General features: G+C 47.8%; 9 protein-coding genes across 11 annotated transcripts; 5 read left to right on the plus strand and 4 right to left on the minus strand.

The window, feature by feature from the left end:
• Positions 1 to 766: 766 nt before the first annotated feature.
• ONS95_002284 (uncharacterized protein) lies at positions 767 to 2,667 on the plus strand (the record flags this gene model as incomplete). The annotated part of the gene is made up of 5 exons (XM_058495533.1): positions 767 to 1,001; positions 1,265 to 1,536; positions 1,589 to 1,737; positions 1,787 to 2,030; positions 2,125 to 2,667. 5 exons carry the CDS (start codon positions 767 to 769, stop codon positions 2,665 to 2,667), a joined length of 1,443 nt encoding a protein of 480 aa, XP_058354261.1.
• A 1,643-nt stretch (positions 2,668 to 4,310) lies between these two features.
• On the plus strand, positions 4,311 to 5,621 carry ONS95_002285 (uncharacterized protein; the record flags this gene model as incomplete). The annotated part of the gene is made up of 1 exon (XM_058495534.1): positions 4,311 to 5,621. One exon carries the CDS (start codon positions 4,311 to 4,313, stop codon positions 5,619 to 5,621), a length of 1,311 nt encoding a protein of 436 aa, XP_058354262.1.
• Positions 5,622 to 5,833: 212 nt separating this feature from the next.
• On the minus strand, positions 5,834 to 6,886 carry ONS95_002286 (uncharacterized protein; the record flags this gene model as incomplete). Its single annotated transcript, XM_058495535.1, has 1 exon — positions 5,834 to 6,886. The coding sequence occupies one exon, from the start codon at positions 6,884 to 6,886 to the stop codon at positions 5,834 to 5,836; it is 1,053 nt and encodes a 350-aa protein (XP_058354263.1).
• A 3,422-nt stretch (positions 6,887 to 10,308) lies between these two features.
• Positions 10,309 to 10,917, plus strand: ONS95_002287 (uncharacterized protein; the record flags this gene model as incomplete). Its single annotated transcript, XM_058495536.1, has 4 exons — positions 10,309 to 10,314; positions 10,383 to 10,636; positions 10,686 to 10,711; positions 10,742 to 10,917. The coding sequence occupies 4 exons, from the start codon at positions 10,309 to 10,311 to the stop codon at positions 10,915 to 10,917; spliced, it is 462 nt and encodes a 153-aa protein (XP_058354264.1).
• Positions 10,918 to 10,957: 40 nt separating this feature from the next.
• On the plus strand, positions 10,958 to 12,325 carry ONS95_002288 (uncharacterized protein; the record flags this gene model as incomplete). Its single annotated transcript, XM_058495537.1, has 2 exons — positions 10,958 to 11,345; positions 11,397 to 12,325. The coding sequence occupies 2 exons, from the start codon at positions 10,958 to 10,960 to the stop codon at positions 12,323 to 12,325; spliced, it is 1,317 nt and encodes a 438-aa protein (XP_058354265.1).
• Positions 12,326 to 12,751: 426 nt separating this feature from the next.
• Positions 12,752 to 13,453, minus strand: ONS95_002289 (uncharacterized protein; the record flags this gene model as incomplete). The annotated part of the gene is made up of 1 exon (XM_058495538.1): positions 12,752 to 13,453. One exon carries the CDS (start codon positions 13,451 to 13,453, stop codon positions 12,752 to 12,754), a length of 702 nt encoding a protein of 233 aa, XP_058354266.1.
• Positions 13,454 to 15,263: 1,810 nt separating this feature from the next.
• ONS95_002290 (uncharacterized protein) lies at positions 15,264 to 17,247 on the minus strand. 3 transcript variants are annotated; one of them, XM_058495539.1, is made up of 4 exons: positions 17,027 to 17,247; positions 16,661 to 16,970; positions 15,649 to 16,579; positions 15,264 to 15,585 (listed from the first exon to the last, which is right to left on the minus strand). In XM_058495539.1, the coding sequence occupies exons 1-4, from the start codon at positions 17,068 to 17,070 to the stop codon at positions 15,347 to 15,349; spliced, it is 1,524 nt and encodes a 507-aa protein (XP_058354267.1). In that variant the 5' UTR covers positions 17,071 to 17,247; the 3' UTR covers positions 15,264 to 15,346. The 3 variants fall into 3 exon arrangements, with proteins under 3 accessions (XP_058354267.1, XP_058354269.1, XP_058354268.1); XM_058495541.1 differs by having other exon boundaries at positions 15,264 to 16,579; positions 17,027 to 17,180; XM_058495540.1 differs by lacking the exon at positions 17,027 to 17,247 and having other exon boundaries at positions 15,649 to 16,681.
• ONS95_002291 (uncharacterized protein) lies at positions 17,227 to 18,281 on the plus strand. The gene is made up of 2 exons (XM_058495542.1): positions 17,227 to 17,781; positions 17,949 to 18,281. The coding sequence occupies exons 1-2, from the start codon at positions 17,648 to 17,650 to the stop codon at positions 18,196 to 18,198; spliced, it is 384 nt and encodes a 127-aa protein (XP_058354270.1). The 5' UTR covers positions 17,227 to 17,647; the 3' UTR covers positions 18,199 to 18,281.
• A 237-nt stretch (positions 18,282 to 18,518) lies between these two features.
• AVT3 (neutral amino acid transporter) lies at positions 18,519 to 21,580 on the minus strand. Its single transcript, XM_058495543.1, has 2 exons — positions 19,081 to 21,580; positions 18,519 to 19,032 (listed from the first exon to the last, which is right to left on the minus strand). The coding sequence occupies exons 1-2, from the start codon at positions 21,262 to 21,264 to the stop codon at positions 18,844 to 18,846; spliced, it is 2,373 nt and encodes a 790-aa protein (XP_058354271.1). The 5' UTR covers positions 21,265 to 21,580; the 3' UTR covers positions 18,519 to 18,843.
• Between the last annotated feature and the right edge of the window lie 27 nt (positions 21,581 to 21,607).

Below are 21,607 nucleotides of genomic sequence, written 5' to 3' on the forward strand. Positions count from 1 at the left end.
GATGCGAAAAGTCGCCAAAAATGTCGCCTCCGTCTGAAGCAGCCTTGCGCCAGTGCTTACCTTGCCTTGCCTCTGCCTGCTTGCCTTACTTAGCCTGCTTAGGCAGTTTTTACCACCTCGCTAGAAGCCGCCATTCATTAAGGTAATTTAGGTAATTTATTACCGTATTACCTCACCCAGCTGGGCCGGCGGACATGCATAAATCGTGAACGTCAAGAGGGGCGTTCTCAGCCAATCAACAAGGATATGTCGCTGTTCAGCCAGGCGTACTTCAGCCTACCGGAGAGCTGGGAAAAGCAACTCGATACGGTACCTATGCTCTGCTCTGCTCTGCTCTGCTATGATATGATGTGATATGATATGGACTTGGTATCTCATAGCTAGCAAAAGGAACATTGTTTACTGCATTTTTTTGTCTCACTTTTTATCACTCCTTCGAGGCCCACTCGTTACATTTCCTCATCCTTCCCTTCCACTCTCCCTGCCAGCCTGCCTATGGACCTGACCACCCATCGAGACTAGCGCTATTCGAGTTACGCTCTTTCTGCAACACCTCTCCTCCACCAGACGAGACTGTCACGCAGGACCGGCACCATAGACGTACGAGTCGATGGGAGTACAGAGCAGCATTAACACGAGCTTATCCTTGCGCCGAAGTCTAATCATCGTGGACTAGCTGCGGTGCTCGAGCCAGCCAGCTTTGCTTCGATAGGAAAGGAAAGGAAAGGATCTCACGACCGCACGTCGTGAATACGCCCGAACAACCATGTCGACTGCTGCGAGCTCGAGGGCGCCCTCCATACCTGCGAACCACTCTCACGCCGAGTCTGCCTACACGAATGGCCATCATCACCATCACCATGACGCTATGTCGGGAGGAGCGAAGAAAGGGGGAAAGAAGAAAGCGACGGACCCAAATGAAGCATCAAATCTGATCGCCGCAAAGATTTCGCAGCTGGAGTCCGATGCGGCTGGAGACAAGGAACAGGAGGCAGAAATCGGTTGGTCTATCTCTCATATCTTGCTCCCCGTTGGCGACATAGACCTGGACTTGTGTCGCCTACAAATATATATTTCACGAAAAGGATGCTGGTGGCGAGCAGTGCGCACCACGATGGATAATTGTATCTGAGGATGTACTTTTCCTCGCGGATTGTTCACTGGAACTGCAGAACCCGGGCTTTTTCCGTCCAAAATTTATTCTGACTCTTAATTTCGCAATTTTGCTCATTACCTAGGTACATCTCACTAACGTATCAATTAGAGCGAGAATTGAAGAAGTACAACCGGGAACTGAATAACCTTACCTCGAAAACGGACGATTTGCAGAAAATTGACGTTCTACACAAACGAGTGAGCGATTTGTTCACTTCTATGAAGAGGTTGGAACGAGATAATCAGAAGAACAAGAAGAGGGGCGACCAGCTGCAAAAGGAAAGGGACCATGCCAGAGCCGATTTGAGCAAGACCACCACCTTGAAGGAAAAACTGGAGAAGCTATGCAGGGAATTGCAGAGGGAGAACAACCGTCTCAAGGTCCGTTGCCTGGAGATAGGTCTTGTGGAGCGGAGATACTGACCAGGCCTAGGCCGAGAACAAGACAATGCAAGATGCAGAAAAAGAGAATCATGCGGCCTGGGATGAGAAGTTCAAACAAGTTTTATGGCAACTTCAGGAGTACCAAGAGGCGAAGGATTATCCCCAGGCGCAGGTTGTCAATATCGAAGTTGAAGAACTGTTTGTTGCTCCTCTGGTGGCTGTTGAGCAAATATTGACGCATTTTCAGGTTCAAGCAACGCTTCAAATCGTTGATCGATCAGTATGAACTTCGAGAACTGCATTTCCACTCTCTTCTACGATCAAAAGAACTCGAGGTCCAGTACAACATGGCAAGATTTGACCGAGAAAGAAAGTTGGCCGAGGCGGAAGTATCGAGGTCTCGGACTCTGAATTCACAAGTTCTTACGTTTTCCAAGACGGAGACCGAGCTGCGGAGTCAGCTCAATATATATGTGGAGAAATTCAAGCAGGTACGTCGAGATGTCGTGACCAGTGGTTTTCTTACGCAATCTATCTTCCATCTGTTAGATATATATACACACAACGTGGACTAATACCACTCAGGTGGAGGACACGCTCAATAACAGCAATGATCTATTTTTAACTTTCCGTAAAGAGATGGAGGAGATGTCAAAAAAGACGAAACGCCTTGAAAAGGATAACATGACCTTGACGAGGAAGCATGATCTAACCAATCAAAATATCCTTAAGATGGCTGAAGAAAGATCAAAGACGAATATGGAGATGGACTCGTTAAGGAAGAAGAACGAGAAGCTGACAAGTATCATCAACCAGATGCAAAAGCAAGGGAGAGGGGTAGCTGGTGGGATGGCAGCAATGGCGGAAGGTAGTACCGAGGGAGAGTATATCGAAGGCGACATGGAAAACACCGAAAGCGACTACGACTACGAAGATGAGGAAGGTGATGATGGTGATGGAGAAGAGGAAGAAGGGGATGAAGGCAGTGACGGTGACTATAATGAGGATACTGAGGAAGAGATTGTGCATCTCGAGGGACCAAAGACCTTTGGACCACTCCCCCCACCAACCCTCACTGCTGCAACAAACGGGCTTGTTGCAGCTGCTGCGAATGGCATTAAGCACTAAGGCATCGATCGAGGGAACACGGGCGGTCATGTTTTCTGGCTTGTATTACATATGCTTGTGCGATTGGAGCTGCCTCAGCGTTGCACTCCTGGTATGTGTATTCAACAGCGTCACTCAATGCATTTGCTAGCAATCTGCTCTACTTCAAGATCTTGATCATGTTTCGAAGTCGTTAGTGCTATCTGTTCTTACATCAATTTCCAGATTTTGCCACCCATTTACCTCAATGAACCTCTGCCATTCTCTACCATTTCTCAACTGCTTTCTCCCTACTTTCATCTTTTTTTTTTTTGGATAACAGTGTTCTTCTGACTATCACCATCTATGTGCACATAAATCGGTCTCTCCTACAAGTGTGGGCCGGTTCTTGCATCCTGCCTGGCTATTCGTCGCTCGCCTTGTCAAAACTTCAGTAACCAAATGATGCACAGACCGAAATCCATTCAATCAAATGGGTTCCTCTATTATTTCTGGAGTCATTCTATGTAGGCTCGAAATATTGTCTAGCGAAAACGTCTCGCCATGTACCGCCCTTAGGTTGTGCCTAAACGTTGTGAGGCTGTGAAGGACAGACCCAAACCTCCAGTATCCCTGGAGTCGTTGAGGCAAACTTTCCCGTTCACTTTAGCGCCAGGTATCTTCCACTGCAATAGCCATGGTCGATTGGCGTAGTTGATTGGTTTAATAGCTTCTGGACCAGGAATGGATTTACTTGTCTCTGCTGCGAAAATGTAATTTGTAACAATGTCGAATCGCCATTTGTATACTCACTCGGAGAGTGTCGAGATATCTAGACTGGGATTAACATTCGGCCGGAGATCAACGATGTATGATTGTTATGTAACTTCCAAAGAGGAATAAAAACCTGCTAAATTGTTTGGCGGTTGTTGAAACGGTGTTGTAGGGTGGGAATCCGGGTTTGAACGTGGGATTGCTCCAGTGATGATGGTAATGATTGTGAGATTTACGGGGAGTCATCGGAGGATGGGAGTACTTCTTTCAGGACTGATTGGGTTGTATCCTGTCATTGATTGATAGGTGCCAAATACGTGTAATATCGTTTATTTGGAAGTGCCATTATGGTCGGTATTGATCTCTATTGAGAGAATTGAATCCCTGTTCATGAATCTGAGGTCCAGAGTTCTACTTTCCGTATACGGCTCAAGGTTTGAGGATTATGAGAGGTCAAAGTAGAGGCATGCATGTTGCCAAAGATTTGAAACACCTGACCAGAATTGCATCTTCTATTTAGACTACATCATATCGGTTCTGTCTGTCTAGGTAGGTACTAGATATACAAGCAAGACTGTTATTCAGCCTCACAGCAACCGAGCCTAGCGGAAGGGCCCGGCGATTTCCCGAAGGACGCTCAGGACCCGCTCACAGTAGTGAAGTGACGCTACGAAGTTTCCCACTTCATGCCTAAGGCGACACTCACTTCCGCAACACCTCCAAACTCCACAGTCTTATGTACTCAGCCGTTCTGACAACATCCCCTTTCGAACCCAGCGCAGAATGCTGAGGTCTTCGGCACATTTTATTGTACCTAGACCATCGAATCCAACTTCAAACCAGTGACCACGTCGCGGACCGCATGCCTCGAACCTTTGATATTACGTAGTGGGCCACCATCATCATTCGCAATGGCGCCTCTCCTCGAAGATCCTCGATACCGACAGACCTGGAACCAATTCTCCCAGAATGCCGAATCTGCAACTGAGACTGCAGCTGCTGGCATCTGGACCTTTCAACATAGATACATAAACCCCTGCTTCTCTTCAATCGCATCCAGCTTCGAACAATGCACAGCGCCATGTTTCCCAGATCGCGAAGAACGCGCGCGGCGCATACGAGAGAGAGGACGGACGAGGGGAAGAGCAGAATTGAGTTTTGACTTCTATGATGATTGGGATGAAGACGATGGTGGTGGAAGTGGAGGACCTCTAGGAGGAGGCTGGGGGAATGATGAGCTGGATAGACTATTGGCAGGGAGTGGATCACACAGCGGACCAGGTACAGGAGTCAATCAAGCACCCAAGAGGAAGAGGGGGATGAGTTACGGTACGCGGGGTAGACGAAAGAGTCTTGAGCCGGACCCGACCGTTATACCGAGTACGAGTGCACTGGGATTTTTAGGACGACTGCCATTTAAATTGGGTGGGACGTTAAGATATAAACCAAGTGCAGCAGATTTGCAAGATCATCCAGGAGCACAACGGTCCGAATATCATGATGAGGAGGGAGAGCCGCTCATACCGGACGATCAAAGCGACGATGGAGGATTCAAACGGAAAGGCCATAATAGAAATCGGAGCTCCACTGCGAGTTCTGGTGAAACAACAGATTCGATGCGATCGCGTGGTGATCTCTTCCCCAGTGATGGAGAAGATGATGCGGTACCTCTAAGCGACGAATTTGCTATGGTGTTGGAGAGGAGAATGACCAATACAACTAACGACGATAGGAGTAGTGGGAAGACAAAATCCGGGAAAGGAAAGAGGCCATCTGGGTCTAGGACTGTGTCAAGAACGCTATCTCGGACCACTCAGTCATCACAGTCGAGACCTTCGATACATCGCGCCAGTTCTGCTTCACTACCACAAACTCCGGACGTACAAAGTCCAGGCATGGTGGAGACGCCATCATTGACAGACTTGCAACACGAGGAAGAGAGGGTACGGCACGAAGAAGAAATGGATGTTGAAAGGAAACGACAAGCCGCTGTAAAGCTGGCTGTTGAGCGTGGGCTTCATGCCGAAGAACCTGAATCCATCTCAGAGACCAAGATGGAATCTACTCAAGTGGAGAACATACCAACATCAGATGATGTTGTTGTTGAGAACGTGGTAACACCAAGTACAGAGGCTCTGCCAGAGGGCGCTCGTTCTGCTTCGGGAAATGCTGGAGACAATCAGGAAGACTTCATACCTGCCAGGTTACCCCACTTCAGCTGATCTGGAGATGTTTTGTTTAATGTTTGGGCATTGGCTACTGCGGAGGCGATAGATAATGGGCGTTATATAAGCATGCGAAGTGCTCGCTGCTGGGTGAAATACTGTTTGGGAATGGTGCACAACTTGTAATACAATTGAAAGCATCGAGAGCATCTCAGTCGTGACGAGTTAGTATTACTAAATGCGAAATGTGTCATGATATCATCTAAAGCTTAAAGCTTACTCTTGCTGCCCAAGAAAGTCTGTGCCTGCTTCAGCTGTTCAACTGCCTCTGAAACCATCTCGTCCACAATTTGCTTCGCCGGCTGGATACTCGTAATGACACCTGCCACCACACCCATTAGGTGCGGAATATCAAAATCATTACCCTTCTCCATATCATACTCCAGCGGTACAACTCCCTTCTCCGTCAACTCCTTAATCTTCTCCGGCTGAGCCTCCCACTTTTCGATCCACGCATTCTTCTTCGTCCTCAGCGGCCTCCCACTAACGACCAATGTTCTGATCGTATCCTCAAACGCAGCACTCACCACACCGTCCTTATGCTCCTGACTACATCCAGCCTCGGTGCTAGCCACGAACCTCGTGCCAACCCAGACACCTGTAGCGCCCTGCATCAAACTACTCGCCAGACTCCTTCCATTATAAATGCCACCGGCAGCGACAACCAACGCCGTCTGCCCTTTCAACATCTTTGGCTTATACTGCCTCGCGACATCCACAACCGCAGGAATCAAAATGGAATTCGGGATATCTCCCGTATGACCACCTCCCTCGCCACCTTGAGCACACACGATATCCACGCCTGCGTCCAAGGCATACTTCGCATGTTTCGGCGCCCCGACCATATTCATGATCAGGATACCGGCTTCGTGCAAGCGCTTGATGACATGGGGAGGCGGGATGCCCACCGCGCTGATGAACAGCTTTGCTCCTTCCTCAATTGTCACATTGATCAAATCATCTAGCTGACCATGCGTGTAATCATGGTTCGTCTTTCTTGCACCCTCGCCTATTTTGGGAAGTGCCAAATCTACGCCAAATGAGAGGGACGGCGAATCGAGATTGGCTTTCAGCTCGTGGATGATTTCGCGGAGCTGTTTGGGCGTGTATCCCAATCCGCCTATGCAGCCTAGGCCTCCTGCATTGGAGACTGCTGCTGCGAGGGGCCCGCCGGATGTACGTGCCATGCCGGCGAGGAGGATTGGGTGTTTGATATTGAGGAGGGTGGTGAGAGAGGTCGTTATGGGGCCTTGGGAAGCCATGGTTGCGGTAATGAGTTCGCGATACAGTACAGTACAAGATGAGGTAAATTATGTCCCAGCACAATTGAGGATGATGCTAAATGGAGGAGAAGAGAAGAATATGTTCAACTAGCAGTATTGAGATTCGTGAGAAATGTACTTACAGAAAGTAGAGATGCAGTAGCTTTCTTACTTGTACTGCTAGACTTCGGGGTACAATATGGGGGAGCCGGGGTTTGGACAGCTCCGTCGGTTGTTGTTGACTGAAAACGCGGAGAACCGAGGCCTCTACTCGTAGTGAAGTGGGGTGGACTCGGATAACGGATCGCCTCGGATTTTCCAGAGTCTTGGCATAGAACGTCTTCACGTGTGATCGAAAGTAAATATTCGCATAATATTGCATGTCCTGCAAAGCACGAACGGGAGCTGTTGCTTTGCCTCGATCCTGGGCTTTGTTCTCAGGGTGTTTTAAAGTGTCGTTCGATCTTTGAATAGTAGAATTTGATACGAATCCATTGTGGCTTTGAGAGAGAGATATCCTCTCGCTTACACTGAAGGTAAATCAATAACTAGATGATTAGCGAATAATAACATTTCTATAACAGACATAAATCTACTAGGATCTGAACGGCTATTCCGAAGGAACCTCGAGCACATGGAAGCTAGGAATTTTGATCATTAAAATAAGCTCCAGGACATTTTTCCCATCAAGATTAGCCATCGTCTCCCTCCTATTCAGCCAAGCGAGAAAAGCCAAAATTAGTAGGGAATCCTTGATTATCTGACATTTTGTTGCACATCGCATTTTCGAGGTCAAAGCAAAGACACGTATAGGATCGGTTGTACAAGATGTTTCCTGCTGTTTCGCAAGCATTTAGGAAACAATCTTGTGCATGCTGCGAAGTATCCGGGGGAAAACCATTTCTCGGCTCTCTTGAAGATGCTGTTTCTCGAAGAACTTTCGCCCTAACGAGCTACACCCAAGCATGTGCTGTGTAACCATAATAGAAGAGAGATCGTGTGACCAAATTTCGGGTATCCAATTTGTCCCTTATGGAGTTCTTGTTTATACCATCTCACGGTTCAAATACGAACGCAGTAGTCAAATACACCCGCGGCCTCACCAACATGGCCACAAAGCAAACTATACCCTCTGAGATCGCGTCCTCCAATGTCAGAACATTGCCGTGAGACATGGGAAGACTTGGTAGCATCCCCAGTTTGTCTCATAACAACCGCTATTTTTATTATTTCTTTGCCCATCCTCTATCAGTATCAAAGTCTCATTTGGCCGTGTCTTTCTTGTGATTCCTGTATTTCTCTATGATACTGCAGATCTGCGGCTTTGACAACTTAGTGTATGATCTACATGAAGGCTGGACTCGTTGCTAGAAGGTGTGGTAGCACAGGGATTACTTCCAGAGGAATTGGAAGTTGGCATTTACAGATACAGGCAGTAACCTGCGTCTGTTCTACCTGTGCGCAGCTCCCTTCTTGAAGGATTGATTGCAGCATGCTTCCAAGACCTTCTGCTGATACAGTAATGCTGGTAAATGAAGGTGTTCGAGGAGCTTGCAGTCTTTTGTGAACCGGACTAAACAATTATTGGACCTACCTATCGCGATTGGTCGCCAAAATCTTGCACAAAGGAGCCTAGAAAGTCAAGCCGAGGTGGAAGGGCGAAAGCTGAAATTGTGTGTCGTCAATAGACTCGTCTTGACATTGCCCTCAACGCAACGCCTTTCTCTTGGGCTCTTGCTATTCGTTCTGGGTGGTCGTTGTGGCTTGCCTATAACTTTAGGAATTCAGCTACAGGAATCTAACTCAGATTAGCATTTTTAATAGGTTTGGAAGCACCTTGTCGTCCTTAATGCTAGACGATTCAATGTGTGCTCCCTTAATGGAACTCAAGATCAAGCGTGCAAGTGATGAGTACAACAGCTAATGCAATGATCGACCCAATCTCGAATGTCTGGTACCGAGAATGAAACCTTTCCGGGGTCATTGCATCGTTGCCCCAGTTCTCGAGAACCTAAGAAACCCAAGGCCGTGGACTTTGCACTCAAAGGCGGAACTTGTTTGGTCCATGGGTCTGGGTTCTCTTGGCCATCTAATCAGATGCGCTGATAATCTAATCTTGGAGGATTTATACACAGACGACCCCCCCCCACACGCCCCCCCCCCCCTGGTCAGACGAATCAAAAGCTTCAGAATCTCTAGCAATTGCGAAGGTACAATAGCTCAAACAGCAATAAAATCACATATCTCCCACGCTCCGGTTAGCAAACCCCCAGAGGGGACCCCGTGCTATACCTATGCTCTAACCCTAACTAACCTACTAACCCTAACTAACCCTAACTAACCCTAACCTTTGGAAATATACTTAAGAGCTGTGCAGTCGTAAGTACTCCAAGTGCCCCGCAAGTAGCATTGATAGTACTTCCCCATTGGATGCAAGGGGGGGGCGTGTGGGGGGGGTCGTCTGTGTATAAATCCTCTAATCTTGTGCGCTAACCTGATATCAGATGAGCTAAGGGTGCTATCTCGTAAGTGGTATAAAGGCCTCTCCGGCTGTCATCTCCGAATTGAATTGAGCTTGCAATCAAGAACCTCTTCTTTCTGGTAAAGGCCGATGTTCGGAGTAGTACATAAAGTCTAATCAATGCGTTGAATAGAATCAGCGCATCTCTTCTTGACCGCAGTGAAGACCATATTGGTGGGCTTCCACCCATGCGAGCCATGCTTATCTGATCAACAACCCTTGTTTTGAACCCATATTTTTGTGCACCTGCCAAGCACATCCGAGTTTTCCAGAACCCAAGGATATTTTGCCGGACTGCCTTTCCTGGAGCTTGTCCGCTTCAAATGCCTCATGGCTAGAGGTCTTGTCTTGTGATTGGCAAGAGTCTAGATTTTTATTCATGACTAGTTGAAGAGAGAAGGATTCTTCGCTTGCCATGGGTTTGCTATTCTCTCGCTGTGCCGCGTGGCAGCATCAAGAGATAATTTGGCTAACTGAAAATTCTAATCTGATGGTCGAGATCTTATCAGATGACTTGAATCTCATGCCTTTAAACTTTCTGAAGGCGTTGCTTTTGAGGCGACGGTAGCTTTGGCTCAAAAATGGTGGCCCTTGTCCACTGGCTCGCAGAACTTCCCTGCCATCGCATGTTCGGCATGCTAAATGGAGACAAACCCTTCACGCTTACAGCTAAGTATGCAATCTAGTGGAGGAAACCCCGAAGCGCACCCCACTTCCAAGCTCTGGTGGATGTGACGTTCAAAAGTTTCGATGCCCTGGTGCTCGGTGGGACCGATGGCGAGGTGAATGCCCAGCAGATAGCAACTAGATACAAAAGGATGCCGTTTCTACCTCTCTTTATCAAAAGCTGACCTTCGACTACTGATACCGATCTATCACTATTCAATATAAGACTTGGAAAATGAAGGTAGGTTTCTGATCCTAGCATAATTTTCCAAATTCTTACAGAACATCACTGAATCCGAGACACAATAGTTTTCAAACTTTGGAAAGCGAAATGAACTCGCTAATGAGCTTGCTGTGGGCACAGCATCCGAGCCTACGGATTCAGAGTTCGCCAGTCACAACCAGTCCAAGCAGGCACACATGGGAGAGAAGAGTGGAGTACCAAGTGATGATGAGAATGTACTTGAGAGAATTCCAAGCCCTAGTGTCGAAGCTGGTGTCAAGAAAGTTGAGGCTGTTACTTTGACTTGGACCAAGAAGGAGCTGATTGCTGCTTATGCCTGGTACTTATGTTTCCAAAACGAAAAACAACAATGGCTAATACTGTTACAGCATCTTCCTGGTCTTCTTTATCGTCAGTTTGTAACAGCAAACTCAATTTAATTTAGTTTCCTATGTTACGTCGTCATTCGCATTACTCCCATTGACTTCAACGACTGGTATTGTCTCGAGCATTGTTGGTGGTGTTCTGAAGCTGCCAACCGCGAAATTCATCAATCTTGTTGGCCGTGCCGAAGGTTTCGCGCTCATGACTGCGTTTGCTACTATTGGCAAGATCCTCTGAAAGTTATTCAGGTATCATATTAATATTTGCAGGTCTTGTTATGATGGCTGCATGCCAAAATGTGGAAACGTACGCAGCAGCTCAAGTCTTCTACTGGGTCGGCTTCAACGGAATGGCATATGTGCTTGACGTATTCATGGCAGATACTTCAATTCTGAAGAATCGAGCTTTAGTATTTGCTTTCTCAACAACACCATACATCGTTACAATCTTTGCTGGTCCAAGAGCTGCTCAATCATTCCTCGAGACTAGCGGTTTTCGATGGGGATATGGAGTGTATACCATTATCACTCCTATCATCACTTTACCTATTCTGACACTTCTCTGGCGAAATCAACGCAAGGCCACCAAATTGGGCTTGTATGTCAAGGAAAAGAGTGGACGTACATTGGCGCAAAGCGTTAGCCACTACTTCTGGGAATTTGATTGTCTGTAACCCTTCAGCGACTTTGATCACCCACTTACTGACAATGATTCAGTTATTGGTCTCATTCTCATTATCGCGGGCTTTACCTTGATCCTCCTCCCAATCTCCCTATCGACTTACCAAAAGAACGGATATCAGTCACCCATGATCATCGCCATGCTTGTCATCGGAGGTGTCTGTCTGATCGCATTTGCGCTCTACGAGAAGTTCCTCGCACCAAAGTCTTTCATTCCATTCAAGCTTCTCGTTGACCCTTCAGTTGCTGGAGCATGTATGCTGGCATGCTTCCTGTTCCTGAGCTTCTACATATGGGACAGCTATCTCTACAGCTATCTGCAAGCTGTTCACGGTCTCTCGGTCACCAACAGTGGATATGTTTACAATATCTACTCGATTGGATCTTGTTTCTGGGCTGTCATTTTCGCGGGCATGATTCGTTATTTTGGACGCTTCAAATACCTCGCCATGGCACATCTCTGCCTTCAAATTCTCGGTGTCGGGCTCATGATCCTACTCCGAAAGCCTAACTACGGTATCGGCTATGTGATCATGACCCAGATTTTCATCGCCTTTGGGGGAGGTGGGCTGGTCATCAGTGAAGAAATGGCTGTTATGGCTGCAGCACCGCACGAAGGCGTTGCCAGTATGTTGGCGCTCATCGGACTATTTTCTTCCGTTGGAGGAGCAATTGGATCTGCGATTTCCACTGCTATATACACCAAGAAATTCCCGGAGGCACTTGATCGTTATTTGCCTGGCAATGCTACACTAAATGCGCAGTTGTATGGTAGTCTGCCAATCCAGTTGAGCTACCCTATGGGCTCGCCAGAACGTGATGCAGTTATTCTGGCTTACGGAGATGCCATGTGGTACCTCACTATTGCTGGAACTGTAGTACTAGTTCCGTGCTTCTTCTTCATTGGGATTTGGAAGGATTTCAAGATCAAGGAGTTGAGACAGGTTAAGGGCACAGTTCTGTAGACTGTAGGATGTGGTGCTTGTGGCTGAGACAAAATAACTAATATCATAATAATGAGCATGAAGATCTTCCAACCAGTCCGATATTCCAGAACAATACTGTTGAACCTATAGTGCTAGTCTGTGTCTTGATGAGTCCTGTATTCCTAGGTATCCTAACTAGCAATCTCGCATGACGACCATGCACCATGAGAAGTCGCCCAGAAATGTTCCAAAATCGACTAGTCACTTCACGAAGTCTCAAAGCTTGAGCAGCAATACTCCTAATGGTCTTTGATATTATTTGTTGCCTAATCTGCCAGAAAACAAGGCTCGGTATCGTTGCTACACATCAGCCAAGCAATCGACTCTGAAGAACAATTTCAAGCTAGGACTCCACCTAGACAACAAGCAGACCACGTTTTTGAACAAGACAACAGACCATCCCTCTCATCTGGCACCAAGCACAGGCGGTGTAGCTCCAGCAGCAGTCCCAGGAGCTGTCGCCGGAGCACCGCTGTAATAATTTGGCTTATTCCTCTCAACGGTCGCCCTTGCATTCGAGTACTTGTTGAAGCATGTCTGGATCACGTCCGCTGTACTCAAACCATCCTCAGCAATACGCGAGTCCATCATCTCAACCAGAAACATCTCAACCTTATCGTACTCATTCCAGTCATTTCTGATCCTTCCGGGCAAGCCTGAGTTGTGAAGCAAGGCGACAAGACCAGCATTGACAGTGTTTGCCGCTGCGAGGATGGTGATTGCAGTGCCGTTCTTTTTGGATGCAGATCCCAATGCTGTAAGAGCGGCACCGAGTAGGATTTGAAGGACCAAGCAGGTGTTATATAGGGTCGCGGTGAAGTAGTAGGAGAATTGGGCCTTGCGCCGCCTCTTGATGGTAGCTTTGTACAGACCATCTGGGATGCGCTTGTCTATTCGGAGAGTGGAATCCTTCTTTGGTTCTTCGTAACGAGATGGAGGTGCGCCAATGGCACGACAAACGGCTCTGTGCGCTTCGTCAGATAGAATGGCGACACCAGGTGTGAGCTTTGACGGTATCGAGGCAGGTATTTTGACAGAGCCAGCTTGGCCGTCCTCGCTGATGTGTGAGTCCATCGTTTTATCTTCAAATTGAGGTGAAGTGGACATTCTTTCGGCTCCGTCCCAGCTCCCTTGCTTGAGCTGTTGGTCTGGAGAGGGTTGGAAGTTCGTAAAAGTACTGTGTCAGGCTGAGAATAGAGGAGAAATTTATATTTGAGTGCTTGAAGGTGGAAGCTCGACAGATAACATATCAAATTACTCAAATTCGGCGTGGATCAGCCTTTGCCGTCAAAGGAAGAGGGAAGTCGCGACCAATAGGTAATTCAAAAGAATGGAAGGAACAAGCATTAGGAAGAAAGTGCGAGAGACAAAGGAATATAAGCTCCTAGGGCTGACACTATGCGCCACAACTACGCAGGGTAACTTGGAGGCCAGAAATCGTCTGACAGGCTGGTGCACCATAACACCAGCCTTGTGCAGATTCTCAGGGCAAGAGTAGCAAGCCAAAACAGTGCGTAGGTTGCCTACCTCAGCAGACCACCTATCACAGACAATGTCTTTGCCTGATGGTCGGTCTGGATACACACAGATCATGCAGCCGGTGCACTACTTGCGTATATTTGCACAAAATTGGTGTAACTGTTGCATTGGGGTGCATGTTCAGCTGCATGGGTGCCAGCCTGGGGTTGAAATTGAGTTGCCCCTAATGGGTCGCTTAGGAACGAGGTCAGCGCCAGGAAAATAGCAGCTAGTCACGTTTGTTCAGCTACAATCTCTTGGCCCTTTTCCAGTTTTATCATCTTTTGGCGGCGAATAGGAAGCGTAGGTCTTGTTCGGGGCGGGCTCGAGACATTATGGCTTCAAAGCTTGAGCACGACCTGAAAACTTAAACTTTGAGCACGGAGCAGGGTTTAGACGTGCGGCAGGTTTGGTGGAAGCAGCGAATTGTTAGTATGAGCATACTAAAGTGAAGAGGGCTGATCACGTACCAAAGTTCTGATGCTGATTATAGGAGCAAGTGACAACAAGAGAGGATAGATTGGGGTGTTAGTATTGATGTTCGCATGTCAAGCGAGCAGGTCCGGCCATGTCTGGAGGCACAACAACCATCACAAAGATTCTCACCAGCTTCAGTCTACTCAGGTATTTTACGTTTTAAAGTCATGAGTGTGCTTACAATTTATCTTCACTCCACAAAGAGTGAAGCGTTCGGATGTACTATTAGTATTCCTCTGCAGTTCTTGTTGTTTACTTTATTCGCCGCGGATTAAGCGAGTATTAAAGTTGGTGCTTAGCCAGCCCTACCTAGGTCCTCTAACTCCCTAGTCACATAAGATTGTATCTTCTGAGGCTGTAGGCCTTGTACTTTGAAACTCCAAAGTTGATTGAGGTGTGCCTCTCAAATATTGCACTCTGTTTCAAATATTTCGCCTGCCCATGACAACTCGCAAGGGAATCTTTGGTTTTCCAATTTCCCAACATTTTTTTCATCGTCACAGTTGGCTGTCGACTCGTTTCCTAGACCGAAAGTCTATTTACTGAGGTCTAATACTGTTCCATGGACCAGATGACCAAGTACCTCCACCGTCGTGTCTCTGCGGACAATCCATATCCCATGGGACGGGAAAGTCGCTTATGAGGTACTCAGTATCTGGATCATCTCCAACAGCTCGTATTCTTTCTACGAGACACTCAGCATCACTAATTTTCATGAATCCATCAAAGACATCCTCCAAACCACTCAATTTGAGACTCGCGAGAGACTTGATAGAAATGGTATAAAGCATCCCTGCGTATCCTTGGTCTGGCATTTGCTCCAAGATGATCAATGATCTCGGTGAGAGCCTATTGAACTTTGGGAAAATATATCTTTCACGCGGAGTCGAAGAAAGCAGTCTTGACCATAGGAAGAAATTGTGGGTATGATTTCCATTCATTCATTTCTCATGATAGTGAATTCCCCAGCGCCTTATTTATCGCACCATCTCTTTTCTTCTCCCCTCACTCCTCCTTCTCACCAACACCAACAGTAATCTTCACAAGCTCCGTCTCCAACGTTTCAGTATCCACTATGACCAATTCCCCTGTCTCTGCAAACTTCGGCACAGCAATCAACCTGACTGTCTGACCATCCGGGCCTTCAATCTCGGCAGTGTCGAATTTTGGCTGCGAGCCGACGAAGAAGAGGTGTGGACAGGAGTTTATAACAAATGGGTCATCGTCTTGGTAGGGGTAGCTCCCTGATTTCATTTAGCGGTGATCGGGGAATAGAGGAGTGTCAGTAGGGGGAGGAGAGAACTTACATAATGTATCCGGTGCAGTGGGCGCAACGCACCGCCACCTACACATCGCCTCCAACATGCCCAACCTATCCTCGCTCTCCACATACTTAAACACATCATCTACATTCTGCCCACCTGTACCTAGGACTTTCCAGCCTTCGATCTCACCATCCCATGGATTAGTTACCGTATCAAACCAGCCCGGCTCTGCTACCTCTCCTGCTCTAGGTGGTATAACCCCATACGTCCTTGCTTGAGGGAACATGGCGGGATGGATAGGCTGTTGTGGTAAACTGACATTCGCTGGATCCGAATACCCTGGTATAAGCGTGATAGGCATGCTCGGTAAAAGGGTGGCAAGAAAGTCGTCGAAGTGCTTCGTAGGCGTGGGGTTATATGCGCTGCTGTCATACCCGTACTTCTTCTGCGTCTTCCTCGTATTGCCAATCGTGTCATGCGATACAGCATCATTATCTAACGCTATCGAGTTCCCTGCTATTATCAACCTGCTGATCTGCGAGACGCTTTCCTGTGCTGCTGGATCTAGAGCTTCGCCGAGAAGGTATTCGGCAAGGAGGTTGATCTCAAGAGAGTGGTCTGCATCTGTGCCCGAGAATCCTAGGCCAGAAACAATGGCAATTTTCTTGCTGGCTGGCTTGTCGACGTCCATTTCTGTGTCCTCATCCACAGGTTTCCTTCTCGATGCCGGATCTGCAGTATGCCATCTTTCTGCCTGCGGTGGTAGATCTGGCACTTTGATATCTATAACTTCGAAATCTCCATTCGCGTTTTCGGTCCCCATAACAGCGACAATGCAGCCTGTGACTAGCATTTCATTTGATAATGGCGCGCCCACTAATCGTAATCTTCCCGATTCGTCTTCCAACATGATGAGATCTTCTCCTGTAGGTGAAAGGTATTTCTGTCTTGGTGGTGGCGCTGAGATCCAATGCTTTAAACCATTCATTAGCACACATCCTCCCAATATCCACCTCAAAACCACACCTCCCCAACTCATAGAGAACAAACTCACATCTTTGCTGATATCATCCAGAATATTCGGTTTCAGCGGCATCTCCATATAGATAGTCCCAGCGACCCAACACAGCTTCCCCTGCCTAACATCCAGCACGCTCTCCACCTTCTCGACATCCTCGCCTGCAATATTGAAATCGCGCCATGCCTCCTCGGCGTTGGCCTCTACTGATGGCTTCAGCTTTGTGAGCCGCAAGAAGTACATGTCGCCATATTGCTGCTGGTAGTGCTTTTCTTTCTCGAGGGCGTAAGTCGTGAGAGGTTTGTAGAGGGAAGGTTGTCGGGTGAGGGGTACATGGGGGTGGTTCCTGGACGATTGTTAATTGCGTTGTTTGAATTCAGTGAGGAGAAGATAGGCACTTACGAGGGACTGCGCAGCAGATTGCCTTCTCCTTCTGGTAACGCCATGTTTGGTGTCGGCTTCTTCTCTCCTCAAGAGGCATGTGCTGCGAAGGTTGTAGCAAAATGGAAGACGCGATTCTCGCGACGCGACCCCTGTCATTTTGCACGTGCCGGACCCCCTTTTCAACCGAAGCCGAAGAAAACAAAACAAGTGCAAGCGAACTTTATTGATTGGCATTTTCTGTTTCAGAGTATAATTCTAAGAATAAACGAGTTCTTCGCGCCTCGCATTCCCGGCCCGCCTGGAACATACTTAGGTACCTAGGGGACCTGTTCCTAGGCCAGGCCCAGGAATGGATGATCTGCGCGTCCGCATTCCTCCCAGCCCAGTGGTGTCAATGGAGTATGCCATTCTTATCTAATCCATCTCACAAGCTGTTAAAACCCCATAATACACCCCGGACAGTTACCTTTCTTCCTTTCCCTCTGAAAAGTACTCTCATACTGTCGCTTGTCCAGTCTCAATTGGTCTGAAAATAATAACTTACATTGTCACTTGTTGTGTAAGGTCCAGCGATCAGAGGAACCAAAAAGCTGTTATTACACGACGGCATCTCTACGAAAGTAAGAAACCATCTTTAAAATGGCACGCTTCACTTCCACCCTCCCATACGCCCTCTTCACTGCTCTTCTCCTCCTCTTCCTCTCCTCCTCAGCTACTGCCAAGAAGAATGGAACCATCATCACAAACGGAACCGCCATCACAAATGGATCATAGTACGCACTCACTATTCTATCTTCTATAGTCTCCCTGCTAGCCCCTTTACACTCTATCGTCCGCTCTTCTATCTCCTCCTGTAACCCCTTTCCCTTTCTCCTCATCCTCTTCTTGTTCCAATCCTGTTTCCGACTCCTTCAGAACAATAGCTAACAAGCTCCCACAGCACCAAACCTCACAGCACCAAACCTCACACCTACCAAAGCACCGTACCAGTCGTAACAGCTACGGCCGAGCCCAAAACCGAGGCCGAGACCACCGCAGCAGCAACCAACACAGGCACCCAGCCCTCGGAAACGCAAGTCATCACTGGCGGTGCTCAGCTATCGTTCATCGGGACCGGGACCGCGGAGTCGCTGTTTGGGGTTCTGATTATTGGCTTTATTGCCGGTTTGGGTCTAGAGCTGGGTTTGTAAGTGTTAGACAGAAGGAGACGGTGGTGGATTTGGGTAATGTAATGGATGATGAGGACGGGTTTTTTAGGATGTTAATGGGTACTAGGATCGGGGATTGGGTTATGGAGGGGGGCTTAGGCGTGTGTCATTTGATTTGTATTGCTCTGGTTAGCCGGTATTTAGAAGCATGGCAGTCGTAATACAACGGGAGAAAGGACAATGGTGACTAATAGATATACCGGGTTAATACGTCACACAGCAGGAGCAGTAGCTTCCTATATTTTGTTCTTTATTCAAAGCGGGAAAGGAAAGCAGATAGAGATAGTCCATAGAATTTTCAATCGTTCAACTTTCTATTCTCATCTCATAGTCATCTCGTATAAGTAACAATGCCGCTCCGCACGCCTGCGAAAGGAAAAACAGTAAACGGAAGTGAATCCATGGATCATGGATGTATGCATGCAGGGAGGAAGCAACGAGTACAGAATAGTAAGCAGAACTCGCTATGTACTTTACAGCCGTGAGAAGGAAACAGGTAGCAGCGCAGCGCTATGCAAGAAAAGCAATTCTAATAAAAACCGAAAACCAAGTTTCCTTTCCAATGCCCGGGCCGGATGAACCATTCCGGTTAAATGTGTAGTCTGATGTGTTTGTTATGTGGTGGTGTTAGAATGGGAACTTCAACTTCTGCTTGTCGCAGTAGCTTGGAAGACCTGGTTCTACAGTCCCACTTGCCCAACTGATGACTGTGAGGGAGGTGGTATAGACCATTACTACTAGGCCAAAAATGCAAAGAAGGACATCGGTTGTTTTGCGGAATGTGGTTTTAGATACGGCTTTGAAGTGCAGCATGGGCTGTAATTTGTTAGCTGCCGTATATTTTGTGGAAGGGACGAGACATACTGGGTAGATATATACCAATGGCACACAGGCAAAGCTACCTACCACTGCCACGAACTTGTCAAGATCGTTGGCACCGAACCATGCAATTCCAGCGCAAAGCATGACGACAAAGAAACGGAAGAGGTTCTTTTGCCATTTGATGTATGGATTGTACTTTCCACTTCGGGTGAAGAGCTCATTTTCTGTGATTCTGATTGCAGGGAAGATCTGCAATGGTGTAGACAGTAGAATAGCTAGGGAGTACAGGAATTGTACTCCGTTGACCATCTTATCATCTTGTGGAAGGTTGAGAATGACAACAGTCTCTGTCTTGGAGCCATAAGCTGCATAGGACAACGCTCCCATGGAGATGAATATCACAGAAATGATAATCATGACTCCGCCAAGGACTGGAGGGAACTTCTTGGGATTCTTCATCGATTCCTGAATCGGAATGATTAAGCCAATTCCTTCAAAAGTGAAAATGGCGGTTCCAATAAAGAGTGTCCAGTCGTTGGGATTAAAATTGACAATGTCCGAAACTCCATGTTGTCGGACAATAGTAAGAATGTCGTAGTAGTAAAGGTATACCAAGCCGATAAGAATGAACGCATCAGCAATCAGAGCGGTAAAGCCGAGCTTGCTGATGTCGCGCAGCAGCGAAAATGGTAGGAAGACTACCATTTGCATCAAAATCAGCCATTTGACCTCAATATGGGTCTTGCAATCCGAGACCGCAAGAATAAAAGCCTGCAAATTCTCGGACGTGAAAACAATGTAGGCAGCGACAAAGCCAATCTGACTGATTACGATGGAGACCAAGATCGTAGTTCTCATCCAGTTCCCGTATAAAATTCCACCCATGTCACCAAATGATCCATTCACTCTCAGGCGGGTGTTGACAAGTAGAACGAAGCAATAGTAGCTGAGAAGTGCCACACCAATCAAAACCAGGTTGCTGAAGAGCATGCCGCCGTTCAGGTATGCTTTGGGTAGGAAAAGAACACCAGTCCCGACGAATGACTTCAGCAGAAGTAAAGCAGCTCCCATTGACCCATTCGTCCCTTCCACTTGTCGCTCCTTGCGCTTTCTCTTCTTGCGGCCCGGTGTGAGCAAAGCACTGTCTTCCATAGGTTCTCTATCGTCATCACTACCCTCATCTCCAAGTGCCGAATGATCTTCGGACGAGAAGTATTCGTTTGGTCCTAGAACTTCGTCATCTTCTTCCAACTCTTCACCAGCAAAATGACCATATATCGTCAAAAATTCAATAAAATTATTGGTGAGCATTTTCGGTTGTGAACGAAGTCCCACGGTACTCTCATCGGCATGTCTACCAGCAGGAGATGGGCTCGCTGCAGCACGTCGAAGAAAGTTTCGGCGGAAACCCCCTGGGACTTTGATTGACCCAATATCAAGCACTTCATTCTCAGGGTATGGCCGCGAGAGGTGAAAACTCTGGCTTCTCTGAGCTTTCCCCCGCCCAGACCGTGCTTGTGCTTCTTCAGTCCATCTGTATATGGGCCGCGTAACATCTCCTCCTTGTAGCCGCAAACTCGAGAACTCGTCGTCATCCAGTCCTGGTGCTATCTCCTCATTGTTTTGTTTCCCCTTTCCAGCCGGTGACCCTGCTCGGAATGACATAGAAGGTCCAAATATGCCATCGTGAGTTGCGTCTCCCGTTTCGGTAGGCTGCACAAGATGTCTCTTCACAATCTCGGGATCCTCATATGTACTTGGACCGGCCCAACCCGGCGCTCCTTGAACTGACCGAGCTCTGTCGAATGAACCGTAATTGCTCTGTAGTCCAGAAGGTAATATTTGGTGGCCGGCAGCACTAGGAGAAAGAGGTCGTAGAGGAGGTGTACCGAATTTCGGTGGTGACTGCCCAAAAGAATTCGACAAAGCAAGTGCAAGAGCTGACACTCCCGGTCCAGGCTGTGAAGAGTGGGGTGGAGGACCAGCAAGCGGCGTCAAGCTACCAGAAACAATAGAGCCTGCTCCAACTTGACTCGACGTAGGTATCTGGCGTACTTGTGGTGTTCCCACTGTGCTGTGAGACGGGACTGGGGAAGCTAGTCTTGCTGTTGAGGCTGCCCGTGGGAGAGGACTGCCAGATAATCTTCCTCTTGCTGAACCCGGCGACGACGACATTGGAACGGGCAAAGGTCGAGCAGAAGACTCGCCATCTCGAGGAGTCGTCATGGCGGCAGTTTTCGTGTTGGGGGGGAATTGCTGTCGTCGGACAGGAGAATGTTGGGGACCCTCGACCTTATCTGATGTCTCGTCCCACGGTGTTGATTAAAAGGAAAGCGACTGGGGCGTGAAAGTCAGCCTGGAAACTCTGCTGTATTGCCGCGAACCCACGCAAATATATACAATACTCACCAGATTGTGTACAATGAAAGGAGCAGCAAGAGGCAGGCAAAGTGGATTTTAGCTGTTTCGGCGGCTGTTTTCACTCCAGTCTCGGGTCACTTCAGTCACTTCAGTCACTCCCTCCATCGATGCTATCACCTGCTGGGTCTCTCCCGACGCCAAGCCCACA

This window comes from Cadophora gregata, assembly GCF_030347475.1.
Source record: "Cadophora gregata isolate MNR1 chromosome Unknown scaffold_11, whole genome shotgun sequence".
Taxonomy (NCBI): domain Eukaryota; kingdom Fungi; phylum Ascomycota; class Leotiomycetes; order Helotiales; family Ploettnerulaceae; genus Cadophora; species Cadophora gregata.